Genomic DNA, 21,115 nt, shown 5'->3' with positions numbered 1-21,115 from the left:
TTCGTCAAATCTGCTCTACTTTCCAACTAATATGATTTTACATTTTATAAATAGCGTAATCCCGCCTGCATTTCACAGGACGACTATCAAGTTTCTAGTTTGAAAATGTTTATTATTCAAACGCCAAAAACAGAATAACAAGATTTTACAGGTGTCTTCTTATTTAAAAGACTTTAAGAGTGCTTTACCCTAACGGCAGTGATACAAAAAAGAGTACGGTGATGTTGTAATTAGTAAGTAGGTGATCTTGTTACAGTGATGAAAATTGCAATAATTATTTTTGTTTTTTTTTTCTAATTTTAGCACACATTTGTTTGTAGTTCGCATTGGCGAAAATTTCGTTTACATGCAGATAAGGAATATGATCACCACGAAGGTATTTCAAGAAGAACATAATCTTATTTTTGGAATGGGAAAATGGAACATTTTTGTATTGAATAGATGCTTTTGATTCAATGAAATAAATTTCTTATGAATGTCAGAAATATAGTTGCAGGCTTTAATAGGGATGTACTACTGTGAGAACAAATGTTGCTTGTTAAATGAAAAATATTTATTTTTCTACCTCTTTTTCTCCTCGCGATAAAATACATTTATCATCTTGCGATTACGATTATCGTTAGATTTAATCATTTGTTATAGACAAATAAAGGATCAAAGATAGGAGAAAAAAAAAAATAAATAGACATTTCTACACCCAAAACAAGTGACCCCACCGTGGAAGAAAATGTAGGTTTATTTTAGAAAATTTTAACTAAAATAGTTTTCTAATTGCAACATATTACAAATAAGTTAATACTTTTTGTCAAATTGAAGAAAATTTTTTAAAAATAATTTATTTTTTCTGTTGTTTAAGAAAATTTCATATGTTGGAAGAAAAAATGGCATTTAAAAATTGTTAAAATGTCTTTAGCGCAGACAGGTACAATTTTAGTAAAATTTACTCATTTGAGAGACTTATGAACTCAATTTAAGCAAACTTCTGACATTTTAGGAAAATATGAAATTTTGGTTTTTAGTAAAATTATTAAAAATATTTGTATACAACTTTTTTTTCTTATTTTTAGTTCACGTCATTAAATTTAACAAAAAATTATTCAAATAAGGAACATTTACTCATATTGTGCAAAATTTAACTAAAATCAAGTAATCTTCATGAACTAAAATAAAGTTCAGTTGCCATTAGAGCCCCTTTTGTCTGGGTGTAATAAATATGTAAATAAAATAGTCTGGAAGTTGTGATATTTACTACACTTTTATTTAGAATAAATAATTTTTGGTAACATATTACATAATACTTGGTAAATTCGATATATCAAAATATATAATCTTCGTTGTCATGATAGCATAGACCATCAGGTCCATAGTGGTCATGTTTACTGCGACAGGCGCACATATTCGGTAAAAAACAATAACCACGACGTCCACAGTCCCTGAAAGGTAATAAAACTTTATTTGTTCATAAAAAATAAGAGAATATTTTTTTAAAAAGAATTTTTTAGCGTGAAATGAAATTGTCGTTTGTCTATAGAAAAAAACTTATTTTTCAGTGCACACAGAAAAATCTGATTCTTATTGTTTTTAGCTTGATTAGAAAATTGATTATCAAACAAAAAAATTCTGATTCAATCACCAAATTAATTGATCCAATTAAGTTTTTTTTTATTGAAATATCTTCAATCACGAAAATAATAAGTATAAATCACAGTTTTAATTGGGCATTTCATTTCAATTAATTTTTTAATTGATTTAATTCAAACTTTAATATAATGGGAGAAAAGATGATTCAATTTGTAAGAGGAAATTTCCCAAATGTTTTCTCCATAAGGAGTTAGCATAAAGGGCCCAAAATTGAGTTATCTCTCCCAGCCAGATCTATACTAAAGACTGTGGAAAGGTTCATTCGCCCGAACCGAAACATGTACAGTCCAGGCGTGTATAGATTTGTATCTGGCGTTTTCTTTTCAATGGCTCTATTAACCATGTTCCTTAATCTATATCTGTCCATTAAGCTCGAAAAATAATTGTATAATTAGACTTTAATATCCCTACTAAAAATGTTTTCAAATATCAAGACCTGGCAGGCCCCTTTCTAATCCAAAATATCTTTTGCATGCCGCTAATTCGGTAGCGAAATATAAACTCACCGAATTTTCGGTAGAAAAAATATATATGCCTTTCTTAGGTGTAGCAAACCTTTCTTTAGAGGTGCACACCGGATTTAAGTTTATCCAAATGCCAAATACACAAAAACTGTTTCGGGGATGATTCCTGTTTACCATAAGAAATATATGGGCATTTTTGCCACCGAAATGCTGGTGAAGACAATGTTATCGAATATTTAAATTTTCTCTCACAAGAAATACATCACTGAACTGTATTATCAACATACAACAAGAGCTGTATACTTGAATAGTAAACGGAGTCGACTATAAAGTAGCATTATAAATTAAATCTTACTGTTTACATTCGGGTACACATAGTTGACCTAAGTGAAAACCTTCTGATTGTTTGAATCCTTGGGCACAGGTGCATTTACCCTCTCTGTCACAGTGACCATACGAGCAGCGCCTGAGAAAGAAATTACTCGAATATCATGTATTATGAGTGGTTGTAAGTGAATCTCTTACCCTAGGCATTTTTCACGGAATAAAGAGTATTTTCGACATTTCCTGCTTACCGCATCAAAAGAATATCCTTTGTGTTTGCACACACATATATCAGGAGCGGCGCAATAACCTCCAGCCTCTACACAGCCTGGTAGACAGGTTTGAACACAAACTAAGCCATTTTTATATGAAGTCATGTAAGAATTTTCGCAAGGACAATCACCATCTTCAAAGCACCAATCTCCCTCACATCGTATGGGACAACGAGACACACACTGCTTTGTATTGACAATTAACATTTCATATGCGGAACAGGGTGGCGGTGGATCATTCAATTCGTATGCTGCATAAATGTTCCAAAGCAGGCAAAATGCTATGGAACTGCTTAACAATTCTCTCAGATGCATTCTTATATGGAATGACGTTTTTGGAAAACAAGTGCGTGCAATCATATGGACGATAAGAAGATGATGTTTTTTATGGCCAGTCTGAAACTTTACTGATAACTCCTCTCTACAGATGCCGTCTGTCTATCTGTTGATAGTGAAAGCCTATCCCATTCATGAATATGAACTCCATCCATTGCAATGTTGAAAGTAGTACATTATCATCTTTCGTATATACAACTATTACGGCATAATTGTTTGCTTTTTTAATTTGCATTCTCAAGCTTATTTGCATTAACTATTACGAATGAATAAATAAATTGTAACAGTAGACGCCAGAAAGTCAAGCCGTCCTGACGGAATTTATTGATTTAATAGAGTGCCACACCACCACAATTGGTTGTGTTTGAAATAGTAAAGTTTGAGATAGAAATATGCCATTGCATATTTTTTTTTATTGAGCAATCCCTTTAAAAATTAAATTTAAAATTAGGTCGGGGAATATATGAGGGTGGATCGATAAGGTCGGGGAATATATGAGGGTGGATCGTGGCGATTTATTCTTCAACATAACCTCGATGCACTCGGCCGAGGGATGCTCAAATTTTTTTGGGGTTTTATCAAGGCCAACAACGTGATGTAATGATTAACATGTCCGCCTTGCATACGAAGAGTCTTGGTCAAACTCAGTTCTAACCGAACAAAAAAAAAAATCAGCGGTGGATAATTCCCTCTCAGTAATGCTGGTGATATTTCTGGAGGTTTTAAAGCTTCTCTAAGAAGTTTCTCTGTAGTGTGAAACGCCATTCGGACCGGGTAGCACTCAGTGACGAAAGAACAGTTTAGCACTGTGGTATTACAATGGACTGAATACTCTAAGTGAGCCCGAAATAACGGTTTGCCCCTATACCTAACCTAAGGCACAATAGACCTCCCCATTTAACAGACATGTATTTGTGTCTAGTGAGTGACGTATCAAGTTCAATAGTAGGGAGAGGCCCTACTATCGTAGATCACATCATATGAATCCCAGGAAACTGTGGCAATCAGCTTTCCGAAACGGGGGCCAGCCTACGCCCTCTTCGGAGGACGTTTTTTAATTGACTTATCCCTTGTTGTTGCATGCCATAAGGCAGTTTTGGCATGTGTTTCCTATAGCCGGAATGTACCTCTAATGAAATTTCCGCTACCCATAGGTTAGGTTAGGTGGCAGCCCAATGTATCAGGCTCACTTAGACTATTCAGTCCATTGTGATACCACATTGGTGAACTTCTCTCTTATCACTGAGTGCCGCCCGATTCCATGCTAAGCTCAATGACAAGCGGACCTCCTTTTTATAGCCGAGTCCAAACGGTGTTCCACATTGCAGTGAAACCACTTACAGAAGGTTTGAAACCCCCAGAAATGTCACCAGCATTACTGAGGTGGGATAATTCACCGCTGAAAAACTTTTTGGTGTTCGGTCGAAGCAAGAATCGAACCCACGACCTTGTGTACGCAAGGCGGGCATGCTAACCATTGCACTACAGTGGCTACCCATAATAGATTTCATGAGACGTTGTTATCGATTGTTTACATTTCACGTAAACAAAACTTTCATTATATGTGCATACCGGGCTATATGGAAGAAATAAACAGCCGATATTATCTTATTAAGGAAAATTTCAGTAGCAAAAATGCATGTGTATTGGTAGCAAAACAATCGCTGGAGGTGAACCCCGGGCAGTTTTGCTAACAAAATTTTCTTTAGGCCGTGTTATCGATAATTTAGATTTTCTACCATAAGTCTACACAAAAATCGCACGAAAAACTGTTATAGTCCGTATAAAAAACTGCAAAATCTTTGTTTTGAGTTTTTTTTTCGAACAGATGGTGGTACATCTGTGAAAATTTCGTACGGAAAAATAGAAAGGAATATTATATCGCACAAATAAGCTATGAATACTGTGTTTGGGACCCCATTCACACTGATAAATGCTGATATTCTCAGAAAAGATATTAGTACTACGCAATAAATAGTAAATACCAAAACTGTATTATCGGCATGTAACCGGAATTTTCGTTAGAGCTTTAAGGTGGGTATTAAGTTTGAGTTTAGCCGCTAAAATCGTAATTTATTCACGATTAGTTTTCTTTTCTAATCCATTTTAAATAAAGTTACTTTGGGCTATTTCCCATGAAGTTATATTAAAATTATTTATACTTTTTTGCTGATTTATTTTTGATTTTAGCGGCTAAACTCGAACTTAGTACTCACCTTTAACCAAAATCGTGCAGGGAATCGTTATCGACATCCGAAAATCCATTAAACCCCGGTATTACCCCTATTTCTTCTACCAGTAACACATTTTGTCTCATAAAAATGCATTGTAAAGGAAGTTTACGCTAGAAGTACACCTTGAACATTTTTAGTTGTTTAAAACTGTGGACTTATCAGCATCAAGAACATTTCTATTCTGGAAAATGTTGTTTAATAAAAATATAAAAAATTGCACGTGCAGTTCTTTTTATAAATTTAAAGAACTCTTATTTGGGTTTTGTCAAGATGAATGGTCATACACAGAAAAAATTATCATGAAATTTTTTCCAATTAAATTTTTAATTGAGTTAAAATTTTTTTAATGGAAAAAACAAAAATCAATCACAAAAATTTGTTGTATCTATTAATTTTTTAATTGACTTTGGTGGTAGATACTATTCTTCCTGTGATTGAAGACATTTCAATTAAAAATTAATTGGATCAATTAGTTTTGTGATTGAAGACAAAAAATATTTGTTTGTGTGTACAACGCTTTAATTTAGTAACTTGGCGTGATACATTTTTTCCCAAACAGGCCACTTTTATATCATCTTATACGACTGATTTCAACTTGATACGATATCTAAACTATATTGCCATAGTTGTGATAAATTTATATACCAACTATCTGCTCGGTGTTTAGTTTTGAAATCCACCCTAATATATCTAACATGCAGATAACATTTTTCTCTTAGATCTGGGCGCACATATATTGCAAAGAGCATTAAGAGAGCATAGCTAGCGAATATTAAGTCGATAGCGGCATTAAAGCTAACTTTTTGTCATACAGGAATTTCATTTTTTCCAACACACATTATATAGAGGGGGAGCATGTTTGCCCGAAAAAAAGCTTCAGCAGCACCAGAGTGTTTTCATTTGCCACATTTGTGTCTGACAATGAGTGCTAGTGCCTCACTGGCTGGCGGGCGGGTTTTTCAATATGTTTTTACTGTTTTCTTTTGTGCATAGCTTCCTCCACAGGGCAGGCCAGCACAACTTCTTCCACACACGTTATATTGATGATATTTGTTTGGCTGGCTCGCTGCCTGGTGGTTCTGGATGAAGTCACTGTCTGTCAGTTAGCCAGTAGTTGTTGAATTGTCTAGCAAAACGGCCGCAAAATTTTTAAATTGGAAGAAAGACAAAAAACAAATACGCTCGCGAAAATCAAGAACAGTGAACAGTATTACCACTCCAGCCTGTTGAACAAGGTAGAGGAGATCCAATGGAGGGAGTAAAAAAAATGAAAAATCGTGTGTGATCCAAAGCTTTTACTTTAATTAGCATCTGCAGTTAATTACCACCCAGTGTCCAAGTTTTGTTTTTGGTGGATTTGTGTCGTGAAAAGATGTACTAGGCTGTGGAACATGAGACACTTGATGTACAACATTTTACCCAAGAATTCTCGTTTAGGATTGGGATTGTCCAGGGATGGGGGAGTATACGTTCGATGTGTTTGTATGTTTTTCTACCACTGCCAATCGCTAGAAGGCTCATTTAAGCAGCTGCTGTTTTTTTTGCTAGTTTGCCGCACCCAAGATTGGGTCTTTCGCATATTTCGTTCTTTTTTTGTGTTTCTTTAATCTGCCTGGCTTATTTGAAAGTTTGTTAATTCATAACTTCACATTCCCTTTATTTGATGATTTGGGATTTGAATCGCTCGATCGTTTGGTATAATGATCGTTTGCAATCTATTCCCATTAATCGTTGGTCGGTTTTGCCTGCCGGTTCTCGCCCATAAATGTTGTAAGTGAATAATTCTGAATTCGAAAAAAAAAATGTTATGGAATAATAGTTTTTAATTTGAATATTGTTATGGTGTTTGTCCATAATTCAATTCCGTTCCGTAGACACCACACAATAGCTACAGCTATGATTACAATTATGTGTACTTCGTTATTCTCCCTCTCCAAATGCATATTACCAAACATTGTGTGTTGTCGGGTGCGTATACTACTAACAGTGTAGGGCAAAAGTAATCACGTATAAAATTAAACAGGGATGCAGCATTGATGATTGACATCACCCGTACCATGCGATTATAAGTATATGTTGTGCATATCTATTGGTGCACATCTAGAGGAAATTTCCGCTATTCTGGGAGGTGTTATTATCCATTGTTTTGTTTGTTCCCATAAGAAATATATTGCAAAACTGTGTTATTGGCCCCCAAACTAAATTTCCGCTAGATGTGACCAGTTCCAACATTTCATGTTTATCCCTTATCGATTTATGTTTATCCCTTATCCGAATCCCAAAAATGGGCAGAAGCTTGTAGCCATTTTTCTTCCTAATGTTGGCTATTTTTATACTCTCCACCACAGGATGGGGGTATATTGACTTTGTCATTCCGTTTGTAACACATCAAAATATTGGTCTAAGACCCCATAAATTATATACATATATTTTGGGACGTGGTGAAATTCTGAGTCGATCTAGTAATGTCCGTCCGTCTGTGTAATTCACGCTAACTTCCCAACGAAACAAGCTATTGACTTGAAACTTGGCACAAGTAGTTGTTATTGATGTAGGTCGGATGGTATTGCAAATGGGCCATACCGGACCACGTTTACGTATAGCCTCCATATAAACCGACCCCCAGATTTGGCTTGCGGAAGCTCTAAGAGGAGCAAATTTGAACAGATCTGGAAATTTGGTACGTGGTGTTAGTATATAACCTCTAACACCCATGCACATATTGGTCCGTATCGGTCTATAATTATATATAACCCCCATATAAACCGATCCCCAGATTTGACCTCCGGAGACTCTTGCAGGAGCAAATTTCGTCCGATTCGGGTAAAATTTTGTACGTTATATAAGTATATGGTCTCTAACAACCATGCAAAAATTGGTCCATATCGGTCTATAATTATATATAGCTCCCATATATACCGATCCCCAGATTTGACCTCGGGAGCCTCTTAGAAGAGAACATTTCTTGGAGACGCAAATTTCATCGGATTCGGCTGAAATTTGGTACGTTGTGTCGCTAACAACCATGCCAAAAGTGGCCCATATCGATCCATAGTTATATATAACCCCCAGATAAACCGATCCCCAGATCTCACTTCTGCCTCTCTTTTACCAAGCAAAAATTCATACAGGTCACGAACTGAATTATATAGGTTTTAATCTGCTCTTTTGTCTAATATATACCCCTATGGACTAACTTCTAATTTTTAAAGGAGTTTTAAGATATCTTGCCATCGACAAGTATTACCACAACCCAATTAATTTGATTGTGGATAACAATGTTTGGTAGAAGTTTCTACGCAATCCATGGTGAAGGGTACATATGATTCGGCCTGGCCAAATTTATGGCCTTATATACTTGTCGTTCTTCAGTTTAGCGTCAAAAGGCGAACAAAAATTCAGCATGGTACCCCGTGCGAACAACTTTTCGGCGGATGAACCGTCATCGCCTTCTTTGGAAATCGTACGATGTGAGCAATCCAATGCTTCGCTTATTCCTTGATTTGGGGTGTGTGCCGATGGATCGATATACATGAATCCACGCGGAAACTGCGTCAAAAACGGCTCCGCACACAGAAAAAAATTACACGAAAATTTTTCCAATTAAAATCTTAATTGAGTTTTAAAAAATATTCAATTAAAAATTTAATTGAATCAACAAAATTTTTAATTGAAATAAAAATCAATCACACAAATTAATAGTATCAATTAATTTTTTAAGTGGATCAATTAATTTTTTAATTGACTGTCAATTAATTTCTTAATTGATACTATCATTTCTGTGATTGAAGATATTTCAATTAAAAATTAATTGGATCAATTAATTTCGTGATTGAATCAGAAATTTTTTTTGTGTGCAATTGTCTAACAGTTACGTTTTTTTCTAAATATGCAAGATGTGACCCATTCGAAATGTCAACTATATAAATTTTTTCACGCACATTCCAACGGTAGTTCGCCGGTTAAAGATCTTGGATTTTATGATTATTTATGCTCCGTGGTAGTTGGAGCACTTGAACAAGACAAATTGAACAATTTTTGAAGTGCATGTGTCGCCTTCAGAGCAGAGAATGAAGCCGACCCATTTTTGTCGGCGGCGGCTAACACTAAATTTTTGCCTCCGGCGGCGGCGGCTTGACGGCTAAGCCGATAAAAAATTGTCTGTTCGGCGGTGCAAAATTATCTATTATAAAATCAATTTGAAGTTTTCCAAATTGTAATGAGATTAGTTGTACAACCAATCTTACAATCAAATTTACATTTTATTAAAATTTTTTGAGCTAAATTTTTGTAAAACTATTATAGCAACTTGATACAAATTGATTGAATGTGGAAAGTTCAAAATTTTGGCAAAAACTATAACAAATATTATTAAATTTTTCTGATATAAATCAATATTTTAGATTAATTGGCGGCTAAATTTGAGTCCAGATGAGTCGACATAATCGGCGGCGGCGTCGACTGCTAAAAACGGGTCGGCGACGGCTAAAATCGGCGGCGCGACTCGGCGGCTTCATTCTCTGCTTCAGAGAATGTAGCCGCCGATTAAATCGTCGCTGGTCAGTTTTTGCCAGTCGAAGCCGCCGCCGAATATGCCGACTCATCTGGACTCAAAATTAGCCGCCCATTAATCAAAAATATTGATTTAAATCAGAAAAATTCATTAATAATCGTATTTTTTTCTTTAAAATGTTTAACTTTCCATCCAAAATCCATCAGTATCAAGTTGTTATAATAATTTTGCAAAAAATAGCTCAGAAATTTTAAATGAAAGTAAATATGATTGTAAGATTGGTTGTACAACTAATCTCATTACCATTCGGAAAACTTCAAATTGATTTTAAGATGGATAAACGCGGGAATAGACAAATTTATATCGGCTTAGCCGTCAACCCGCCGCCGCCGGAGGCAAAACATTAATATTAGCTGCCGCCGACAAAACTGGGTCGGCTGCATTCTCTGGTCGCCATTTATATAGTAACATTGAATTAAAAAAAAAAACGAAGTATCTTCAACATTCCTTGGGAATAATTTTGCCTGCAACTGTGATATTAGCTCTATGACATCGCTAAAGATTTTAGTGGTGTTGGTGATGTGGTGGTGGTTTGCACAGAGTCCAGTGGCATACTTTGTTATGCCTTAATTCAGGCCCTTTAAGTGATGCACTATATCTTTCGCCTTCATTGTCATTTAACACATTGGTAGACAAGATGTTACATATGGGATTCATCTTCAAGTTGAAAACATTCGTATGGGTTATCCAATTTTGATCTAAATAGTCACTCATCTGATCTAACGAAAAACTCGCTACCAAAATAACAAAAAAAAAAAAAACAATTCTTTGCTCGGTAACTAAATCTTAGACCAACAAAGTTTTCTTTTATTGGTACAGTTGCCACTATAAAGGCAAATATATTATTGTTTAGGGTACCCATTGCTATGGTTGTTTAGCCTGAAAGAAACAACTTCAAATAACAAAAGATGCCATCGTTGGTTTAAAATTTCGTTTTCCATTGTTGCCCATTTCTTATGTGCTGCAGAGAGACATAAGAACCGATTTTGGTTTTGTTTGCAGTCTTTGAGTATATATAACACGTTGTCATTCAAGTAGGCCTCTCATATTTTGCCACTGGGAAAGCAATGTATGTCGGTATGTAACCATTGCATGAAGTATGAATGCAGCACTAGAAGCGAGAAAGATTCGCTTCCGCCCATGGCTGAAGGAATGAAAGAAGTAAAACTCTTTTTATTGTTTTTGTTTTCTTCGTACAACACGCACTGCATACTACATACTCCTCTATATATATATATATATATTGTTCCATTACAACAAAATCATAAAATTTTATTCAAGTTTAGCTGTTTTTTTATATTTTGATTTTTGGGGTGCGGTTCCCAGTTATAATTTCAACATCACTTGGGATATTGGCTGAATTACTGTTTCTGGTGGTTTCAGTTTCGGATTTTCTAAAGAAATGACTTTCAATTAATCGAAACCCAATAAAATAGCCAATTGTCATTAAAAACAAAAAACCACATGAACAACAACAAAAACGATGGCATTGTAGTATGTTGCAATTGTTTTTAATGGGATTTGAATGGGTATTGAATGTTCTTTCGTATGTCTTTTTGGTTTTGATTATGATGGAAATAATGCAATTTTACTTTTTGACATCCATACGAAACCGGGAATTGTGATTACTGATACATACAACTGGAGTTAGATAATAATGAACATCGAAACAAATAGCATGTGATTTAGTATCGTTCGTATAGTGGTGGCCTATTAAGTAGAAATTGTTTAAATGATAATGAAACGAAGTGATCCAATGTGATTTTGCACAAACGTATGTAGTTCAAAAAATGAACTACTTAAAAGGACAAAAAGTTAACGACTAAGGTCAAGAAATCTTGCTATGCGCCTCTAGCAGAAACTACCCATACCCATAAAAATGCAATCTACAGTGTTTTTCCTAATTAAATTTTTACGAGACACCATTATCGATTGTTAGCATTTTGTCCCCTAAGAACAATACAATACAATTAAAATGACATTTCAGCTAGAAGTGCTTACCTTTTAAAGGGCGATATGGATCGATAGCAACATTGTTACTGCCCATAACAAATACATTAACATACATAAATAAAACGAAACACGTAGTACAACTGCATTATCGACACCCAAAGGAAATTCCCGCATAACGGCTTTTTTATTTAGATGCATTCATCGCAGAAGAAAATCGTATCTTAACCCTGGCATACAGTTCTTGAGGAAATTCAGGTTGCGTATCGATAAGGCAGTATTGCTAACGAGAAGGAAAATTTTGAATGGTTTTAGCTAAACCATAGCTTCCCAAATGGGGGGTGCGCCCCCTTGGGGGGCACCACGAGGTTCCAAGGGGGGCGCAGCGTCATTTTTGGTTGAGCAGGTTTTGTATCATTAAATTTGTTAAAACAACTCTGTTAAGTTCACCAAAACATCAATAATACACTACAAAAATGCATACCATTCGTACATTTCGAAATATAATTCTATAATTTGTTGTAGGTTTTCCATTATTAGTCGTTCACTTTATTTGCAACAGCTAAATTTCTTGCTAAAATATCAGAACCAGTACCCACTTTTGTATTCACACATTTTAAAAATTTTGAAACCATTTTCGTCACTTTTAGACATAGAGTCAAAATATCTGTCTTGCCTACATGTTGAAACTGATTTAAGGCGTACTTAATCAGTAATAGTACCAAATATTAAAAATCTAGATAATGAAAGGAACAATTGCCAAATTTTCCACTAATTGATAAACTCTTTTATATTATTATTCATTAACATTTTTATTTTTAATTATTAAATTAGTTATTGTTAATCATATTTTCAGCTTTTGTTAATATTTATTTCTGTTTGAGTAAACAAAATTTATTTTTGAAATTGATACATTTTTGGGGGGCGCGAAGCAAATTGAGCTAAACTGTATTACAAACGCAGATGTCATGCCGATTTGACAAAAATAAGTAAATATTTTTCGACAAATTCAAGAAAATGTATTAGACATAATTATTTCTATGCTTGTTACAGAAAATTTCGAAATTTTAGGGGAAAAAATTGAAGTTCTAAACTGCATAAATGTCTTTAGTACCACACGAAGTTCATGATGGGCGCAATATAGGTAACATTTATAAATTTATTTGTGCATAATGTTTCCCCATTTTTAGTTAATTTAATTGTAATAGAATTAAATTGGCCAATTTGAGTTAAGTTTTTAGAGTGTATTCTTCTTTAAATTGTGTTCCTAGAAGAACTATATTATTGGCAGGCAAACAGGAAATTTACGATAAAGGACGGTATGCAGATATAACGAAATTTTCTATTGGGTGCCGATAACACAGTTTCCTGTGTATTTCTTACTGGAGTAATGCGTCTTACAGACTATAAGTTTTTCCGGGCGGGATGTCTGTTTTTGTAAAGAATATTACAGTGTGTCCAATCAATACGATAATTCGTTTATGAATAAATAATCGGTAAATGTGTTATCGATCCCATAAACATGCAGCAGTATCGATTATGCCTTCGGACTTAACTTATAATGTGGCCAATATTTGGGATATGTTCGACACGACCACTGTCGTCCGGATAAACTTATAGTCTGCAAGGCGCATAACAATGTAAGCAATCGATAACAACACCCCACGGAATTGTTGTTAGTAAATATAGTAATGCAGTATCTTCGTCCAACGGAAATTGCCAACGACGAATTTAAACTCTTCAGCAAGCCAAAAATAAAAATAATATAAATATCAAATAAATGTATGTTTGTTTGCAGCTCCTGTTCAAACATGAAATGGTCACAAAACTTTGTTAAGAGCTACCATTAAAATTACAAAACAAAAAACAAAAAAATGTGTTACATGATCATAACCGGCGGTAGCCTTATATGGTTCCTTTTGAGTCTTATAGCAGATATGTTTGTTATATCGGCTATAGTAACACCAAAATGGCTTATAGGACCATCAGCTCTAGCATTTACCATAACAACGCCGCATTTCCCCACAAATGAAGGACGAAAGAATGAAACCATATCAGTGGCAACAGCTACAACACTCCGATACCCTTCGGTAGGGATATATACTCGATGTAAAGCCATAGCAGATGTAGAACATACACAATACCACTGTGGAGCATTTGATTTGGATGGTTTCGCAACAGATAGTGAAATCTATCCATCAACGTGGAAAGCAGCAATGTTTTTCATTTCATTGGGATTTGTTATTTTAACATTGACCGTTGTGTGTACACTGATTTCATGCTGTCGACAATCAATTCTGGGTAAATCTTTACATAATATGACGGCGTGTGCCCAGGTTACGGCAGGTATAAGTGTGATGTTGAGCTTATTTTTACATCCATTGGGTTGGTCGGCCCCACGAGTACAACTATTATGTGGCTCGGATGCAGAGCCTTTCTATGCCGCGGGATGTTCCTTAGGTTTGATTTGCATTGTCTTAGCCATATGGATTTTTTGCATTTAATTAAAATCAATCTTTTCAGGTATTTCTTTCTACAGTGCTATAGCCGGTGTTGTATTATGTTTTGTATGCGCCGGAATTAGCTTGAAAGCCGAATCATCCAATATGCGTTCAAGAGTGAAAAGACGTGTCGAGGAAGGAGATCGTCTTGTGTGTATTCCATAGATCATAAGATTAGTATAATACGTTGTCATTGTCACAATCGTCCAAAAACTACATCACTAAAGTTAATTTTTGTGATTTTAATATATTTTACAACTAATATGGCTTAAAAGCTTACAATTTATAGTTAAATGTTTGTACTACGTTCTCGCGGTTACTTTTACTTAAATAAATTCAATTATTATTGATTTTCTTAAATAATTTAAAGTCTAAATCTTGATTAAATCTGAACTGAACGTAGCGGCTTTTTGATGAAAATCGTGTACTTAATTCCAAAAAGAGTCATTTATCCCAAATTTGAATTCAAGAATTATATTATATTTGTTTTATTTGCTTTCTATTGTATAGACTGTGTAATTTATAAAGTACTAAGATTTCTTGCAGAAAAATATAAATCACCAGATAATCGTGAAATCATGGCATATATTTTCCAAAATGAAAAAGCAACAAAAATAAATTTTGATATTGGGAATTTCCTTAATACTTCATTGAGGGTTTTCAACATATAAATTTTTTGCTTTAAAATTAATACAATAAAAGCTTTGTATTTTGAAATTTGAATATAATGAAGAAAAAAAATTCGAAATAACTTATATTTTTTACATATTATAAATATGCTAATTTATTATATACATATATAGCTTAAGCAATACTTTATTTTTTATTATAATCTAGATAAAACTTTAACATGATATTCGTTAAAGGTGATAACTTTGAGATTAAAGAAATTATTTTTTAATTAAAATATTCACAAGTGTATAATAAATTAAACCAAAACATTTCTTAAAGAAAACAAATAAAGTGTAATTAAAATTTAAGTCTCATGTTTTTTGAGGCGGTAAATGCCTGGTATGCATTGGCAGGATTCTCCGCTATCCATAACAAATGCATTGGTATAGAAGGTAACGAAGTCCGGTGTTAACGATTGCTTACATTTTGCTTTTCGATTCATGCAAGAGGAATTTTCGCAAGACCAAAATGTTGCATGCCAATAATACAGTTTCGCCATACATTTCTTATGGGGGCAAAAATGAAAACAATCGATAACACGAAATTTCTGGTAGCAAAAATATTCATTTCTTATGGATAGCGGCAATTTCATGCATACCGGTCTTAAAGCTTTGGGAATATTACTGCTACCCAAAGAAAATTCCAAATGTCGGTAATATCGTTCTAACGAAATATTAGCTAACAAAAGTGTCTATGCATTTCTTATAGGAAACAGAAAGAACTTCATACTCTAACGGAAATTTTGTTTCCATACCAATAACACAGTTGTACCATGTATTTCTTATGGGAGCAAAATGTAAACAAACGATAATAACTCCTCACGGCGGAATTTGTTTTACCAAATATAGTAATACATTTTGGGTAGCGGAAATTTCGACTAGCTGTGCAAATTGGGCTTTCTGTGGGAAAATTTTAAACAATCGAAATGATGTTTCACGGAATTTCCAAGAGGAAAATTATTTTTTATTATTATTTTTTTTCTATTTTTTGGGGGTTTTATTTTTCAAGCCATATTTTTTTATCTACGCAAGTTCAATGTATATTTATCCATACATATCCATTTTCTGAGCCATAATAATCATTCTTTAGGTTTTCATTTTTGGCCAATTTCAAAAATAAATTTGACAATATATCAATAACGATTTAAGATATTATAGAATAATTAATTTTGAAGATCATGAAACTTTAATTTTGATCATAAAATTTCGCTTCCACAAATTTAAAAATGTTAATTAATAGAAGTCTCAAATCCATTACTTTCATATTTATTATGTTTGTTTTTTTACAATTAATTTAAAATCACAAACATTTAAATTAACAATAAATTAAAAAAAAAAACTTAAATAATCCGTATACATACCAATCTGTTTTAGTATTTTCAATTTGGATTATAAATTGTTTTCAATCAAGCCTCCGTTACAATTTACATGTGCTCGTACAAAGGTATTTACTTTTTCTTTCCTTTGCCTTTCTTGCTTCGACCAGACACTTCATCATCATTAGTTTTTGCTTTGGGTATATAGACGCCATGATTTGTAAGTTTTAAGTGGGAGAAAAGTTTATTTTTTGATTCAAAGCTACTTTTGCAAGTCACACATATATGGGTTATTGGTTTTTCCGATTCGTTGTTTTCCAGGATACTTGCTACACTTGTCTTTTTAGAGGACTTCATCTGTTCAGTTTTTGTGTCGCCAGTCTCTTGACCAGTGTTAACTGCTTCGGGTGGGAGTTTCTTATTGCTAGTGGGTTTATTCTTATTTTTGGACTTTTTAGATGCCTTTTTATTTGAGCTATTCCAGTCATTGTCTTCTTCATCATTACCTATATCTAGTTTTGATGTTTGTAGCGTTATTTCATCTTCTGGGTGTTCAATTGTTTCCTCATGGGAATCTATTAATACTGGTAATTTAGATTTCTTTATATCCTTCTTGTTCTTCGATTTTCGAGATTTTGTTGTTACTTTGGGCAATTCGGCTGTCTCTTCAGACTCGGTTTTGACAATCTCTTCATCTTCTTCGGTGTGGTCTTCAGCTGGTGTCAGATCATCTTCCTCCACATCTCCTTTGGGTTGATAGAATTTATCCTCTTCTTGCATTTCCAGCTTTAATCTTTCAACGTTTTCTTTATGCTTCTTGCTAGTCTCATGATTGGCGAAAGCTTTTTCATTTTTGAATTCTCTGTTACAAGCCACACAATAGAGATTGTCAAAGATTTCCTCATGTTCCAAGTTGTCTTCGTCGCCCACAATGTCATCGTCTTCCATGTCGTCGTCGTCTTCGTCATATTCTTCACTGCTATATTCCTGCTCCAATTGTTTCAACTGTTCTTCGTACTCTTCGTTATACACGGTCGTGGTATTGCACTTCATTTCTTGTAGTTCTTTTTGGCGCCTACGAATTTGTTCCAAACGATTTTGTTCTTGTTTTTGTCTGTTAAAAGCTGCCCTTTCCTCCAACTGTTTTTTGTAGGCTTGCACGCGTTTGTCGCGTTTTTTGACAAAGGATACTAAGTTTCGAACCTAAAAATTATTTCCTTTAAGTAGCTCTAAGACAATAAGTTGCTCTTACATACCTCTTCGTTTCTTTCTTTTCTTGCTTTCTGGACAATCGGTTTCATTTCTTTTTCAATTGCTCTTACAATGCGCCGATCCCTAATTTCGTTGACATCATATGGACAAAGCCATGTATAGGTCCTTTTCGTACAATAAGCGGACCACCAGGCATAGAAAGGACCTACTACCTCTTCATAGCTACTTGTAGAATCACCAAATTTTGGTATATTTTCCATTTCCTCTTCGTCATCCATGAATTCGGCATCTTCTGCCGCTATCCTTTCAAATACTTCTCTGTACACCGCATAGAATCCTTTGCTATCGTCGGCATAGCCCTTGAAGCAAGAAACGGTAAAGTATTGGAATACATCCAAACAGCTGTCTTCGTATTCCGAGTTTTTGCCTCTCAGAATTTGTTCGCGATGGTTATCATACCAAGCTCTCTCTTGTGCATCAGAAAGAACTTCATATGCCTGTTGTATAAGCTGGAACTTTTCTTTTGCTTCCTCATGGTTTTGTAGATTTTTGTCTGGGTGCCATTTTAATGCCAATTTCCTATATGCAGACTTAATGTCACCTTCATTGGCATCTCGTTCCACTCCAAGTTCTTCGTAATAGCACTTCATTTTGTTGGATTACGTATCCCTTCTTTGTTTAGTGACAACAATCTAACCATGCGCTATTCTCCCAGGTCGACAATCATAACAAAACAAAGTAGCGCCAGTAATGCCAACTACACAAAAATGGATATAATACAAAGAGAGAATAAACTGAATTTTGCGGAAAACACAATAATTATAAAAAGGATTTTGATAAGAAATATTTTGAATTGTTAAGCCATGTATGAACGTCAGGTGAAAGTTTTGCTCCCCACATAAATTGAACTCTTCTCAGGTAGGAAGAATTGCAAAACTGAATTGCCGGCCTTAAAAAGCAATTCCATTTCGTTTTGCGTTAATAAAAACAAAAATTTGCATCACTGCCCACGATAGTTTGATATCGATATTTTCGATATCAGTGCATATAAAAAGTAATCGATATTTTTAAGAGCGAGAACCCATTAAAACTGCAAACGAAATAGACTTTTATGACATTTGAAATTTGAATTTGTGCATAAGCTCGCTCGGTAAGTACTTGAAGCGTAAAGTTTGGTATCCGTAGGAATTTTTGTCTTGCGAAAATTTCGTCACACGTTATTATCGCTTTTAATGTACACTCAAAAAAAAAAAAAGAAAATGTAGGTTTAAGGTGCCAGAAAAAAATTTTAGAAGTTCTTCCAAAGGCACAACTTTAAAAGCACTTCCAGAAGATGTACTCCCAATGATGTTATTTATTTTAACTACACAGGAAGTTCTTTTAATTAAATTTTTTATAACTTTCTTTTTTCATATTTTTAATGGATTTAATGTTAACTTTTTTGTTTCAAATAGGTTAAGAACAAAGTAAGAATTCATAAAATGGTACAAATTATTAAAATTTTGTTGAAAAAAATGCTAAATCCAATCTGAAAAAATGTGAATTTTTCAAAATGTTTGAGGTCGAACGTTTCAGACAAGCGTTAGAATCCATTAAAAGTTATGAAAAATTATACAAATTATTTATTTGACAAAAAATCATAGAATTTTTTAATTTACATCCAAAACATTGAATTCGGATCACACCTAAAGAAGTGATGCAAATTCAGGGCAAAGGCTGTTGAAATGGAGGACTTCCGTCCTATGACAAGCCCATGTTAAATTCATCGCTTCTGCGTCAATTTTGCACCACTTCCGGATCCAAAAGAACATTTTCATTACTTTTTTGGCGACCTTTTTTTGCTGGATGGGTATTAACTTCGAGTTTAACCGCTAAAATCAAAAATAAATCTGTTAATGCAGAATAACATTATAAGTTTTTTGACAAATGTTATTATAACTTGGTGGGGAATGATGGAACAATGCAACAATGGAAAAAGTTTATTTCCTTTAAAATGAATTATTGAAGAAAAGTAATCGTCAAAAAAGTCTATTTTAGCGCGATAATGCCAACTTGTTTTCTAATTGCAACATGTTAATACTTTTTGTCAAATTGAATTTAGTTCCATTTTGTTTTCTTTAAAGGTAAGTACTATGTTCGCTTTTCGCGTTGAAATTTTCGTGGTTACTTTATTAAAACAGTTCAATATAAAGCAGACAAATCAACACAATTGATGCGTGGTTTCTTGTTCCTCTATATTTCGCCAAGACTTTACAGGAATAAGTTTGTTTTCATTTATAATTTTGATTATTTAAGGAAAAGTAATCGCGAAAATAAAGTGGTTTTCAACTCGAAAACCGAACATAGTACCTACCCTAAGGTGGGTATTAAGTTCGAGTTTAGCCACTAAAATCGCTAAAGTGAAAACTAAATCAGTAAAAAAGAGGCATAAAATTATACATATTTGTTGCAAATTTTACTATTACTTGATGGGCAATTGCCCAAAGAAAATTTTCACAAAGTTTGTAGTCCTTAAAATGGATTATTAAAGAAAAGAAATCATGAAAAAATTACGATTTTAGCATCTAAACTCGAACCTAATACCCACAATTAAAGAAAAAAATAGAACTAAAAATTCCTAAAATGTCTTTAGCGCTACACGAAGTTCAAGACAGGTACAATTTCACCAAACATACACTAGAGAAAATAGCTATGAATTTCTTGCACCAAAATTCGGAAAAAATATGCTCAAAAAGGGAAAGCTGTCCCTCTCTGCTGAAATATTAGAAGGCAGGAACATACACTTTGTTGTTTCTTCAAAGTACTGTAATACATATCAAATTTACGAATACAAATTGTTCGCTAGACTGTGAAGTGCAAAATTATAACAGCACCGAGTGTATGAATAACAGAAAGATGCATATCGTATTTTAAAGCCTTTCATGCAGTTCAGAAACTAATTTCGTAACATTTACCTTTGTAGTTGAGTACTAAGTTCGAGTTTAGCCGCTAAAATCAAAAATAAATCAGGAAGGACGAGTGTAAAATTATACCTATTTGGTGCACATTTTATTATAACTCGATGGGAAATGGTTCAAAGCAACTTTTCCAACATTATATCTATTTGATGCACATTTTATTATAACACCGATGGGAAATGGTCCAAAGCAACTTTTCACAAAGTTTATATTGTTTAAAATTGTGTATTAAAGAAAAGTAATCGTGAAAAAATGACGATTTTAGCGGCTAAACTCGAACCTAATACCCACCTTATGGGGTTAATTTTAAAAGCTAAATGAAAATTTTCTCTATTTCATTTAATGTTCATTAATGTAGAAATTCGTAAAGTTCGTGTTCGCGTTATACCAACCTCGTTACGAATAAATTATTCACTCATTCCATGTTTCTTGTTTACATACGGATTTGGCGTATTTAAAAGATTTCCCGCATATTCGTATGCAACGTCAAACGGAAGACAAGAAAGATACACCAAATAACATCACATCCTCTTAAGGGGTGTCAAAATCAGCAGTCCGGCCAAAAAAAAAAAAACACATGCCATTACTATTGTCGTCTTCTTGTCTACTGCTGTATGCTTGCCATTTGACAGTGTGTATGTTCGAGTATTTAAAAATATCCAAA

The 21,115-nt window shown here is 34.0% G+C and overlaps 3 protein-coding genes across 8 annotated transcripts; 1 reads left to right on the top strand and 2 right to left on the bottom strand.

Moving 5' to 3' along the window:
• Positions 1-1,236: 1,236 nt before the first annotated feature.
• LOC142237643 (uncharacterized) lies at positions 1,237-3,262 on the bottom strand. Its single transcript, XM_075309025.1, has 3 exons — positions 2,631-3,262; positions 2,461-2,571; positions 1,237-1,433 (listed from the first exon to the last, which is right to left on the bottom strand). The coding sequence occupies exons 1-3, from the start codon at positions 3,059-3,061 to the stop codon at positions 1,316-1,318; spliced, it is 660 nt and encodes a 219-aa protein (XP_075165140.1). The 5' UTR covers positions 3,062-3,262; the 3' UTR covers positions 1,237-1,315.
• Positions 1,237-18,267, bottom strand: LOC142237640 (dnaJ homolog subfamily C member 21). Of its 2 annotated transcripts, XR_012722532.1 has the most exons (3): positions 17,539-18,267; positions 16,328-17,485; positions 1,237-1,433 (listed from the first exon to the last, which is right to left on the bottom strand). XR_012722532.1 is itself a non-coding variant. In XM_075309019.1 (2 exons), exons 1-2 carry the CDS (start codon positions 18,142-18,144, stop codon positions 16,415-16,417), a joined length of 1,677 nt encoding a protein of 558 aa, XP_075165134.1. In that variant the 5' UTR covers positions 18,145-18,267; the 3' UTR covers positions 16,217-16,414. The 2 variants fall into 2 exon arrangements, 1 of the variants encoding a protein (XP_075165134.1); XM_075309019.1 differs by lacking the exon at positions 1,237-1,433 and having other exon boundaries at positions 16,217-17,485.
• LOC142237641 (LHFPL tetraspan subfamily member 2a protein) lies at positions 6,369-14,671 on the top strand. Of its 5 annotated transcripts, none has more exons than XM_075309020.1 (3): positions 6,369-6,506; positions 13,593-14,254; positions 14,318-14,671. In XM_075309020.1, the coding sequence occupies exons 2-3, from the start codon at positions 13,669-13,671 to the stop codon at positions 14,458-14,460; spliced, it is 729 nt and encodes a 242-aa protein (XP_075165135.1). In that variant the 5' UTR covers positions 6,369-6,506; positions 13,593-13,668; the 3' UTR covers positions 14,461-14,671. The 5 variants fall into 5 exon arrangements, with proteins under 5 accessions (XP_075165135.1, XP_075165136.1, XP_075165137.1 ...); XM_075309021.1 differs by having other exon boundaries at positions 6,379-6,548; XM_075309022.1 differs by lacking the exon at positions 6,369-6,506 and adding an exon at positions 11,166-11,338.
• Positions 18,268-21,115: the final 2,848 nt, after the last annotated feature.

Source organism: Haematobia irritans, chromosome 5 (assembly GCF_050003625.1).
Source record: "Haematobia irritans isolate KBUSLIRL chromosome 5, ASM5000362v1, whole genome shotgun sequence".
Lineage (NCBI taxonomy): Eukaryota > Metazoa > Arthropoda > Insecta > Diptera > Muscidae > Haematobia > Haematobia irritans.
The sequence above is the reverse complement of the archived record's forward strand: the minus strand, read 5'-3'. Positions and strand labels throughout refer to the sequence as shown.

Coding starts and splice junctions, on each gene's coding strand:
- LOC142237643 (XM_075309025.1), bottom strand. CDS start 3,061: ATGATTGCACGCACTTGTTTTCCAAAAACGTCATTCCATATAAGAATG. Junction 2,572..2,630: donor TTCCGTGAAAAATGCCTAGG/GTAAGAGATTCA, acceptor TTTCTTTCTCAG/GCGCTGCTCGTATGGTCACT. Junction 1,434..2,460: donor TGTGTACCCGAATGTAAACA/GTAAGATTTAAT, acceptor ATTACCTTTCAG/GGACTGTGGACGTCGTGGTT.
- LOC142237641 (XM_075309020.1), top strand. CDS start 13,669: ATGTGTTACATGATCATAACCGGCGGTAGCCTTATATGGTTCCTTTTG. Junction 14,255..14,317: donor TGCCGCGGGATGTTCCTTAG/GTTTGATTTGCA, acceptor CAATCTTTTCAG/GTATTTCTTTCTACAGTGCT.
- LOC142237640 (XM_075309019.1), bottom strand. CDS start 18,144: ATGAAGTGCTATTACGAAGAACTTGGAGTGGAACGAGATGCCAATGAA. Junction 17,486..17,538: donor GAAAAGAAAGAAACGAAGAG/GTATGTAAGAGC, acceptor AATAATTTTTAG/GTTCGAAACTTAGTATCCTT.